The sequence below is a fragment of the Grus americana genome, chromosome 1, assembly GCF_028858705.1.
Source record: "Grus americana isolate bGruAme1 chromosome 1, bGruAme1.mat, whole genome shotgun sequence".
NCBI lineage: Eukaryota > Metazoa > Chordata > Aves > Gruiformes > Gruidae > Grus > Grus americana.
In genome coordinates, this window is record NC_072852.1 from 16823858 (window position 1) to 16836030 (window position 12173).

At 40.3% G+C, this 12173-nt stretch overlaps 1 protein-coding gene across 2 annotated transcripts in view; it reads left to right on the forward strand.

Moving 5' to 3' along the window:
- The window catches only part of ABCD2 (ATP binding cassette subfamily D member 2), a 51385-nt gene that overhangs the window by 14932 nt on the left and 24280 nt on the right, over positions 1–12173 (forward strand). For both annotated transcript variants that reach the window (XM_054838760.1, XM_054838770.1), the window contains exons 5-6: positions 927–1021; positions 2408–2553. In XM_054838760.1, the coding sequence (XP_054694735.1) occupies positions 927–1021; positions 2408–2553 (241 nt within the window). The remainder of the gene's footprint in view (positions 1–926; positions 1022–2407; positions 2554–12173) is intronic.

Consider the following 12173-nt stretch of genomic DNA (forward strand, 5'->3'; position numbering starts at 1 on the left):
TACCAGATCCTTTTATAATAAAATCAACTTAGTTCTGTTTTTCTTTGTACAGATTAGTCTAAGTTATAACAGAAGCAGCCTTCTAATACAAAGAGAAATCTCTTTCCTTTGCATCTGTAAAGGTAATTTCTGGGGTTTGCCTTGGAGCCCAGCTGTTTGGGTTCTGCTAGAGAAGCCCTTTAACAGGCAACTGAGGAGTTAGAGTTGGTTTCTTTTTTTTTTTTTTTTTACTGTTTCCAGAAGAATTTGTTTCAAAGTTCTTGTGTTACAGAGTATCCAAATATCGGACTGAGATTGTATATTTAAATTTGCTAGCAATCGAAATAGTAAGTGTAGCTACTGGAGTGAAACTTTATATGGGTTTCCGCAAATACTTACAAGACACGTTTACAGTGTCTGTGGCTTCAAAAAGAGATGAAAGCAAGCCATTAAATGTTTTCTCCTTTGCTGTCGTTGCTGGAGGAGACTGAACTGGGCTCCGAGCTTCAGAGCTGGTAGTGAAAATATTCCATTTTCTAATTAAATCCTCAAGAGAAGCTAAACTGGTCTGCTGGTGGCTAAGGCTGTCCTTGAACTTTTTTACTGCTTGATATTGACCACCTATTTAAAAAAAAATACAGTAAATACAGGTAGGATATGAATAAATGTGTCTTTATAGTGCATTATATATTTATGATGCATATTGTGCATTATATTTATGATCAAATTTAGGATTCATTGCACACTCTTGGCTACTGCTGACAGCGTCTTTCTGACTAGCTAAGATTTATTGTCCAGATTTCCCACTAAGGGAATCTGGAGCACATAAAAGAGTTGTTTGAAATTCCCCAATTTATACTTCTCAGCCGTGCACAAAAACTGTCACATATCATCACTTAATGGAAGGTTTCACAAACTCTAATTTTTTTATTTTTTTTTCTTTCTAGGGAAAGTTATTGATGTTGATCATGGAATTATTTGTGAAAATGTTCCTATTATTACTCCGAATGGCGATGTGGTGGTTTCCAGACTAAACTTCAAAGTAAGATGATATGCAAGAATCTTCTGATTGTTGCCATCACATTAACATAAACAGCACAGAATTCATGTACCTTATGTTAAGTACTTGGAGGAGCATATGGATAAAAGGGGAAGTCCAGAAAGGTAGGCATAGTAGCTCAATAGAGGCAGACATACATAGTTTATCCTGCTCAAAGAAAGAGAAGAGAGGATTTCTGGTGCTGTTGCCAGGTGAAAAACCAACCTGAGATTTTCAAAGGTGTATATGGGAGTCTGCATCCATCTTTACTTAATTTCAATAAAATTGGGATGCTTGATTCACATAGGCTCCTTTAAAAGTCTTGAGTTCACAGCAACAGTGAAAAAATTCAGTCTGTAGTTTTGCTTGATCACCACAGAAACCAGTATTAACTAATAGTTGACAGCATAGTTCACAACCCCAAGTGTGGACTCTACTCATTAAACACTTGTATTGTTTTTAAAAAGCTATTGCAGGTACCACTTGGTACCTGCTCACAATTTTAATGGTGACCTTGACTGAATTACTCCCATTATATATCCTGATGCAGATTCATCCGGTGCAGATGCTATTATGCAGATTCTAGTGCAGATATTATTATTTTTAAAGATAGTTGAATTTATCAGAACGCCAACATGAATAATTCCAGCAGGTCCTTTAATTTAGCTAAAGCAGGGTGTTCCTCTTGCCACCTGTATTGGTATAGGAATTAGCAACTAGGAGGACAGGGTCCTAGATAGCTTGCAATGGCTTCAGTGTAGGAATTTCAGATTTGTAAAATTACAGCTTTATGGTCAAGGAGACAGTTATATTTATTCATTTGGCTCAGGAGACAAAACCAATAGAAAATACAACAGAGTTAATATATTTATGTAAAACATAGACAATGATATTGTGATTATGCATAAATATACACCATATGTACACAGGGTAATATTCAAATGAATAAAACCATGTGCATCACACCCAAAATAACACTTGTAATTAAGCAGGAAAGGGAATGTGAAGTAAGATTTCTAAATCATTTGATCAGGCTCCCAGAGCTTAAATTAATATCACTGATGGTCATAGCACTGCTGTGTACGTCGTTAACACCTTTGGATCTAATCTGCATTAGAATAATTGACTGTGGTGTATGGACATTGTGATATAATCAGTGGAGTTTATAGAAATACTCAGACATTATAGAAATTATTTTCATTATTTCAGCTCACATATTATATCTAATGCCACTGTTTCCAGAATAGTTGCATAAATATGTGCAGATAATCGATGAAATGGGTTGATAATTTGATATAAATGCTCATGTAACTCCCTCTAGGGGTCTTAGACTGTCTTGTGCCATATATACTGCATAGTAACATCTTTGCATTTTCATTGCTCTTATAGGTCCAGGAGGGGATGAATCTTTTAATCACTGGACCCAATGGCTGTGGAAAGAGTTCACTTTTCAGAATTTTAAGTGGTTTATGGCCTGTGTATGAAGGAGTTCTCTACAAACCCCCTCCGCAGCACATGTTTTATATACCACAAAGGTATGTGTTTTGCTCAAGGTGATACCTTTTCTCTGGTTACAGGAATTTTGATCCTACTTCTCTCATTTTCAATCTGTGATATGTACAGCCAAGTTAAAAGGTAGTAAGCACAACCTCAGCTGTGTGGAGAGCGCTAAAAAAAAAAAAGATCCCTTCTTGTTGGTGATGCAAATCTTCAGTCATTGGAAAGGGTTCACATACCCTCGTGACAGAGCCTATGCTCCCCGGTGGCTAAAGTCCTGAATGATTGGGGTCATGGGAACAGGCTAGAATCAGAAAGAAATTTGAAATAGACATAATAGATCTTAATTCTGATTTCACTTTAAAACCAAAGATCAAAACAAGTGAGAGTGTTTTGGTTCCTAAATGTTGAATTGTTCAAAATAATTTTCAAAACTTCAACTTTTACACTGCAAAACCAGTATCCAATATTTACTGCAAATTGCCTTTTTTTATAATATGTGTCATTTCACTAAAGGAAACATGGCTTTTTTGTGCTTCGTTTGTATTCTAACTTGCTGTTGGACTCTCAGAACATAATTTAATGCAATTGATTCTAGAATATCTCCTTCGAGACCTCTAACTAGGTTGTTTTGCAAAAGCAAAATCAAACACTGAGAATCTTTGATTGCTTTCTGTAGTTCATTTCTTCCCATGGGTAAAAGAAGTACGCATGGTACAGTTTGTAGTCTTGTTTAAAAAGTACAAGCTATTAAGTTGAACAGAAAATATTATGTAGAGTAGATTTTGTATGTATGAGTAGATTTTCCTTGCTGCAGGTGAAGGTAACAAAGAACATTTATCTAAAATTATTTTCAAACATATGTATAATTTATTGCTAGCCATTGTCATTTTTCTGAGCCATGTGAAGGTTTCATTCAGCAATTTGGAGCAAAATGCTTTATTAAATGTTTTTCAAAACAATATTTCAGAATTCCCATTGAGTGGGACATTCTTAAAATCAGTTTTATTCTTAGGCAGAACAAAAGCTATTCTGAATTTTTTTCTGGCATAAAATCTTGAGTTTCTGCCAATTCTGTCCTTTGTGAGATCTCAGCCTCTTCTCAAGATCAACATCTGAGGCTGGCTTGCCTACAGCTCTTCCCCTTTACTTGTGTCCCCTTTATTCTGTGACAGTAAACAGATTCACATTGCGTTCAGGCAGATTGGCCAAGGTGCTGGTTGAGGGGATTGAATCACATCTGCTGTGGTTTCATTTCCATAAACACAGTTCTTTGTTAGCTGTTACCCCTAACTTTGCAGTGCTGGGTGAGTTTGTCCAGCAGACCTTCAGAACGTTTCAAAACTTTTGGTCACAAACGGAGATTCAACCAGCGTCTTTGCAGCCTCTGTGACCGAAGCCATGTAGGGATTGGCGTATCATCTTTGCAGTGCACCCTGAAGGTGTCACTCATATTGCAGTCCATCCTAATAGCATTCGCCAGGTGAAGGGGTGCTGCCATGATGTCATTGGGACATCTAAGTGACATTGGCATGGCTTGGCTTTGCAGCTCTGTGAGAACTCTCTGCTCCTGGAGGGGTTTTTAGGCAATGCAGAGGTACTTCCAAAGGGAAAGAGCGGTGTCTGGGTAAATGGGGCAACAGTGGGGGACAGAGAGGGCTCTTCTGCAAGGGTTCTGTAGCTTGGCTGTGTCTGAAGATTTTGAAGTCTACTTTGGGGGACAGTTCAGCTGTGTCAATATGGGTTCTGTAGGCTCGGAAGTGTGGCCTGTCACTTATAAGTGTCTTGTATTTGGAAAGGGAATGTGAGACTGAGTCTTGTAGGGATTTGTGGGTGAATGTGGCTGAAGGAGTTGATATAGGACAGAAATCAATCGGATTTGTTTGTTAGGATGTCCTCAGGATGATCCTGAGTTGCTTTTTTGTCCAGTGTATTTGTTCTTTGGGCTTACAGAGTGTTAGATGAATATCTGAGATACTAAGCATGACTTGAAGGAGATTCAGTTCTAAGTTGAAGTTTTCACATTTCTGGACCAGATTTGCAACAGATCTGCTGAATTTTTAGGGTTTTTGTGTGGATTGCCTTATGTGGTTCAGGCATTTTTTTTTCTGCCTGTGTTGCACTTCTGAGTGTTTTAACAGTTCATTTATTTATGGTGTAAATAAATTACACATTCATTGAGGTTTTTGTCTGCCCCTGGCTCTAGAATAGATTCAGAATTTCTGTAGTGGTTTGTAAATTGTTCTGAAGTCCTGAAATTAAAGCAGCTTGTTTTGGAAGGTCCTGCTGGTGTAACCATGTTGCTTATTAACCCTGTGAAATTGCTGCTCAGTCAGGATTACCTTCTGTTTGTTTATTTTTTTAGACGTAATTCTAAAACTTCAGACTGGTAAAGATAGTGCCCTGCCTACATTTCATCATGTATATATTTCAGCATAACTTTAGGGAAAATTTATGTTCTGGACTGAGAGGATCTGAGAGGTGGTAGGATGGTATCACCTGGATTCAGCCTCCCTCGCTTTTTTGTTTGGTGGGTAGGTGAAAACCGTGGTATAGCAAAAGGCTCTTGAATTGGTGGATGTCTGTCAGAGCGGTGAATTAGAATGACATCACTGTGTTTAAGTGTACACATTACATCTCTGGTCTAAGAACATGGGAGATGGCTCTCCATGAGTGGACACAGTTACCATTGAGCCTGGTAAGAGCTTACTCCTGTGTGCCTGTGGCTGGATTTAATTCTGCATCAGCCCTTTTGCGTCTTTGAGTCAAATGTAGGAACCTTATCTGCATATGGTGAATGGTGGAGAACACAGTGACTACTAGGTAACAAAATACCCCACAGTAAATAGAAGCTCGCTGAAAAGATTATTTTGTCATCTCTGTTTGTAATGTTCCAGTGTAGTATTCCAGAAATGAGTGGGAAATCGTGTGTCTTTGCCGAGTTCAAAAGCTACACACAAAAGTATTATTTATTAAAAAATGAATTATCTCATTGTATTCTCCAAATTTCATCAGCACTGCAAACACTTTGTAGTTATCTTTACTTAGCAGTATGTAGGTTTTAAAGCAGAACCTTAAGAGTGCCTATCTTTTTAACTTTTTAGATTGCTTAGCATCATTATACTACTTTTTTTAGATTTTACCCTTGTGAATCATTGTGAAATTTAATTTTTTTTTCCTCCCCTTAAATAGGGCCAGGCCATGCAGAATTTCTCCTTAATCAGTCACAGTTCTGGCACATACTGATGGGACAAACTGCCCTTTTGGAGGGCAGGGAGAGAGAAGCCCAGGAATTTCTGTGAGTGTGGTTCTGCTGCTGGCTGTGACATGCCTGTAAAAGAGGAGGGTGGGCAGAAGAGAAGCAGGCTTTAAGAGGCTCTAAGCAGTCCAACATCACACTGGTGCCAAAAGCAGCTTGTTTTCAAGGATGGATCAGTGCTAGGAGCTGGTCACAGCACAACAAGTTGTCACATCTCATTGGAGGCTCAGTAACTGGCAGAGTGTGTGCTCTTACCCCTTCTTCTACTTCTCTGTCCCTCTTTTGCAAAGTAAAATTCATTTGTGTTAACCACTTCTTTGCATTCCTCTCAATGAACTGGTGAAGAAGGTAGCATGAATGAAAAAAGGAATGCTTGTGGGTGCTCTGGTTGGTAAGGAATCGTGATTCAAATCAGAATTCAGAATCATCATTTTAAATAATAAATAATTAACAAAAATACGTAGTGGGTAGCATGAGTACAGATGCTAAAGATATGACAAGAGGTATATGTAGCACTTAGGGAATTAAAGAAGCAGTCAAACCTTTCATAGTATATCAGCAGTGTATCTGAAGGTAGCCTGATTTCTCCCACCTGTGCCCTGTTCCTAGTCTGTTGTTCTTAAACATGGGAGGAGACTCCATCTCTGTGGAATTAGTGAGCTCTTGCGTGTAACTCCTCCTAACATTTTCTCCAGCTCTTCTTGCTCTCCAACTAAGAGTCTCAGCTTTTTCAGTTGTCAGGAAACACAGATTCTGTACATGTTTGCTCTCATTTCCTCAGTTCTCCCTCATCTGATATAAACGCCAGCAGAATTGCACACCTACATACTTGCAGGTTACCTTGACAACACCACAGGAATATTCCTCAATATCTCTGCACCGTAAAGCTGCAGTAAAGCTGTAATCACCACTGGGTTATTGATATAAATTATTCATAATTTTCTGCCAGCTGTGTCTTATTGTCTTATTTGCATTGAGGAATGTCTCATGCAGTCTCTGTTGGTTCCATAACCTTCTGTCATGACTCTCGAGTCTTCCTAGCGCAACACATATATGTTGGTGAGAGCACTAGCCCAAGTGAAGCGCTGTGCAAATATGCCTATGCGAGTTCTGTTGCCTCACCTCATTTACATTGGCTTGGATGTCTCTATGCTATATTGTATTTTGCACATCCTAATTTCTTGTCAGCTCATACTGCTCTGTCTTTATGATCCCTTTTGTGGGGGTCAGCTGGACTTAAACTGTACTGTGACTGCACATGCCAGCACCGCACTGACAATTGTCATTGCCCTTCAGCATTTTGCTGATAGTACACTGCCACATTGACTTGTTCCTTCAGTACTTTGCCATCAGTTCATGTCATGCTATATAGATATCTACTCCCTTGCACACTGCATCTGTCTGTTGTACTTATTGTTATCAAGTTCATGGTGCTCCTTTCCAAAGTTCACCATTTATCTGACAGATGAGAACAAGGTCTGTGGTAGATAGTGGTAACACAAAACATAACATACTTCAGTTATGCATACTATTTTGATATAGGTTTGCTTTAACAAATTGGCTGCTACTTTGTGTCTTCTTTTTTGTTTCTCGACATGAATCTATTCAAGACAGGTTAACTCAGTATTCTGCTGTTCATTAAAAAAACATGGCCTTGCATCTGAGAGGGCTGTTAGGCTCAGCCAGGGCACAGCTTTCCCCATTTCATCTTCCTGGGACTCATACAGAAATGCTTGCACTTCTCCTCCTTGATTGAAGGAAGTCCAGTCTTGTCTCACATAGAACAGAAAAGTTCTTGTCTTGCTGCCCTGTAGGTTAGCTGAAGCTTTTCTGCCAGGATCACTGGGAGACCTCTCTGTTTCCACTGAAGGCTAACTCACAGCTGTAAAGTTTGAAGGCTTTTAATTAGATCTATGTGTTGACTGATGACAAGTAATGACAGTACCTCTTGACAGCACATTGTGAACAAGAGTCACCTATGCTCATAGTCAGAGGTGGAAAATGGCTTTATGGATTAGCTTCTACTCCCTCTCAAGCCATGCAAGGTGCTTTCCTTACTGGCCAGACACAAGAGTCAGCTAATTAAAGCACAGCTTACAAGTCTTTTCTATTATTAAGCGAAGTGTTGCAGAAATCCCAGACCAAAGGCTTCAGTCAGCTTGCTGCATTGAGGTTCAGTTTAGATTTAAAATGTATTTACATAAATCCAACACCAATCTTAAAGGCTATAGCTAACCTGATGTTTGTGAAGGACTTCATCATGCTCTGGGGTTTTGGTCCCTCACTCGCTTCAGACTGGGGGAATGCCTGGAGCAAGCTGTGCCTATGGGAGATACCAAGAGGGCTAAACATGGGTGAGGAATTGAGGTGTGTTGATACATACTCAACTTTTACTCCATATGGAGACCAGTGCATTTGCTAGTGGGCAGTTGTCTGAAGCACAGAAGCCAGTATCACATTTGATACAAATGAAGACTCTCATTGACAAGTTTGAATCACCAGGGAAGTCCAGGCTTGATTTGGTACAGAGATTTCAGTATCGGCTCTTATCTATTGGTGGTCTTTTCAGTTGAAGGAGGTTCTATTATTACCACCCTCTGTATAGATGGATGGAGAGACTTCATTCTCTAGACTCATGGAGATGTCTCACTTAAAGCACAATGTGGTCACTTAACTTGGTGCAAGCCAAGCCCCCTTTATTTGTGATTCATACAAGAACTTGATCATTCAGAGGATTATGGTCCACACAGAAGTATAATGCAAAATGCTGTCAGCTGCATGTCTGATTAAATACCATGGTGTGTATGCAACTAAAAGGTGAAATCCATTCTTGTAATCAAAGCAGCATCCCTCTTGTTTTGAGTATTGCTTCCGTACTAAGCATATAAATCTTGTTTGGGCTCCTGCACAAAAGTGAGGGTCACTAATATGCACGGCTTCCTCCATTTACATTCTTTTGAGATGTTTTCTTCATTGTTACAGAAGAGCTAAATTTTTATATGCGAGCATGCCCAGTTGGAGGAATATTTCTACTAGGATCTCTGGCAATCAGCTGCTTTGTGTTTCATAATGTATTTTGGACACCATGTTCTTGCCAGCATGAGTTTGCAATGCCTCCACCCCCGCTTGCTTCTTTTGAATATCAAAAGTCCTCATTCAGCACCAATAATTACATGTTGCCTGTACCACCTTTCCAGGCATCCACGTATGTGACAGACTGTTTATGTAACTTCATTTAAAAACTGGAAGAAGTAGGCTTTGAAATTTTTTTTAAGTACATTGTCAGGTTAAGCTTGACAAACATTTTATAAATATGAAGTCACTAAATAGATTATAAGAACCAAATACATGGCTGGTATTTATAGGATCCATCCAGCAAAGCAACTGACAATCTATTTAATCTGTGGTAGGTTTATTTTTCTGAGACAAACAGCTCACTTGCCTTTAAAATTCAGTTTTGATAGCAGTGTCAGGGGAACAAATTCACCTACAGGTTAAGTGCGATCGCTGTGTAACTTAGCAGTGTGTGGACAAACTTGCATGTTAGGGACTAATCTGGTGGTTGCATTTACATGACCTAGTTTCTGCAGAGAAGTGCCATTACTGTGTCTAGCTTGAGCAGGTACCTCCAGCTTAATGCCCTGCATTGCAACTGTGCAACAAAGGATCTTTGACAGATGGCAAATGTTTATTATTTCAATAATATTTTACCTAGGAATGTCAAAAAACCATGCTTCAAACGCCTTATGCATGTCAGATTATGAGAAACAACTTGGTGACATAACATTAGGAAGCACTGGGAAAAATAAACTACAAACCTGCCTGACATAAAATGCTTGATATGAAAAGACTGAAAGGATGCTGTCTTTTGTGAGGGGAGGACAGCCGAAAGCTCTAATGACAACTATATCATCTTCTCTGGGAAGAAGTCCTTTCTCCTGCTCCTTACTATAGTTTGCAAACAGAAGCTGTCATTACAGTGCCGTACTCTTTTAAATATCCAGATAGTAGACATAGCCAACACTGTCGTCTTGAAGAGAAAGTGGTAGTCCTTCCCATGCAGTATAGGCTCTGACTTTTGCCTGCCCCTGTGTCCTGGGCTCCAGAACTGTGTCCCAGCTCCAAGGTGAACTGGACCGCCAGCCTCTCCATGGTCTGCTCACTCAGACACATTTCTTAGGGTCTAGTCCCATGTTTGCCTGCCTGCAGGCTGAGCATCTCACACTCTGTCCCTCCTCCAACTCACTGTGGTTTCCAAGGTAAATGTAAGTTTTATTCAGCACGGTGATACTATTCTGCATTTCTTGGAGACAATGCAGTATTCACTGGTAACTACCCACCTTCCAGAGAGAAGATTATTAGCCATTTTTTTATACAAGTTTTCAACCCCCAACAAGCTAAAACAATAAACCGTCAACTCATACATCAAAGGTAGAATTCGTCTACGTTCATTTAGGCAGCTAAAAGTTAGATGTTCTTGTGTGAGCTTTATAATGAGTGAACTGTCTACCTCTGGAGGGTGATTCGCTGTTGCAGTGCACCAACGGAAGTGTTCATTGTTGATGTCAGTAAGAAAGGTATTCAAAGTCTGTACTGCATGAATTAAAATTCCTTTTATTAGAGATAAGGAATAAGTTGATAGCATAGATAATTACAAAATCACAGAATTGTTGAAGTTGGAAGGGACCTCTGGAGGTCATCTGGTCCAACTCCTGTGCTCAAGCAGAGTCACCTAAAGCTGTTTCCCCAGGGCCATGTCTAGATGGCTTTTGAATATCTCTAAGGCTTGAGACTCCACAGCCTTTCTGGGCAACTTGTTCCAGTGCTTGACCACCCTCACAGTGAAAGATTGATTCCTGATGCTCAGATGGCATCTCCTGTTTTGGTTTGTGCCCATTGCATCTGGTCCTGTCACTGGGCACCACTGGAGAGAGCCTGGCTCCACCTTCTTTGCACCCTCCTGTCAGGTATTTATATACATTGATGAGATCCCTTTGAGTCTTCTCCAGGCTGAACAGTCCCAGCTCTCAGCCTTTCCTCATAGGAGAGATGCTCCAGTCCTTTCAGCACCTTTGTGGCACTTACATCCCATCAGATGTTAGGAACCCAGCATTGTGCAGCATCAAACAGGCCTCTGGTCACAGCATGGCATGCTGTACTTGATCCCATCCATGCTAAGGTTCATTGGCGTTATGGCCTTTAGTGCTCTGATAGGATTTTCTTAGAAGTAAACAATTTCAGTTATTATTTCTACTATCAAACAAGAGGATGTTTGCATGAGAACATACTGCTTCACTTCAAGATAAAGACAAGGACACGCAAGGTGGTGTAATTGCTGGTGCCAAGGGGGAGCTGCTTGCAGGCTCCTCCGTTATGATTAGTTGGCAAAGTTTATCCTACAGCCAAGTGATAAGTGCAGCACAGCACAGGCTGAAGGCCAAGGTACATGTGCAGCACAGCCCAACACGGTGCAGCAAAGTATAGCACAAGCCCATGCACATTCAGGTCAACTGTTCTGCGGATCGCTAACTCCTCAATGCACAATAGTCTTCCAGTTCAGACCACTGCAGCTGTTTGTCCTGTGTCCTAGGACAAACATCTAAGAAGCATGAGACCTACAGGAGGTACCAGTTCACTAGAGGACTCTGTTGACTACAAAGAGAGCTTGGGGTCACTATCTCAGACCTGGATGAGTAACTTTTAGGTGACATGAGTCTCTTCTGCAAGTAATGCTGAGTAGTCCCCAGAACTCTGGATTTTCAGTTCTTTGTTCCTGAGTCATTAATTATGTCATGGTCTCATGGGAGCATTTAGCAGGTGGGTTTTTTCTGCAGTTCAGCATGTGTGCACCAGCCTAGCTTGGATAGGAGCGTGTCTTTCCCAAGAGGGAAGACTTTTCCAGGCTTGTTTATCTACCTAATGTTTTGCATTAATTATACCCTATCAATTTTAGTTTCTGCTAGAGATTACTACAGCTCCCTTGTGGCCACTTCAGGTACCTATTGCACTTATAAAATGTCTATAATAATGTTCCATATATATACGTGGTGTGTCTCTGTATTCTGCGCTGTCATGTTCTGTCCCATATAATGCAGTATTTCTCAGAGGATTAGAGGGGGAAGTCAGCGCAGTGTGTGACTTCTCACTTGTTGGCAGGGTGTTTCACTGGAGACGCACTATTGCTCTGGTATTGCTTGCATATTCATATCCCAGTGCATGGAAAAATGATACCACGAACAACTAAGCATTGCAGAAACCCAGAGCAAAAGCAGCCTGTGCTCTACAGGCTTCACGTGTCTACACTTCCTCTCCTCGAAGTAAAGCATCACTTCGCATCTGCAAAACCATGAATAATTTGAGATCTTTCTAAAAGAGGGAAACTGCCTTGCTCATTGTATT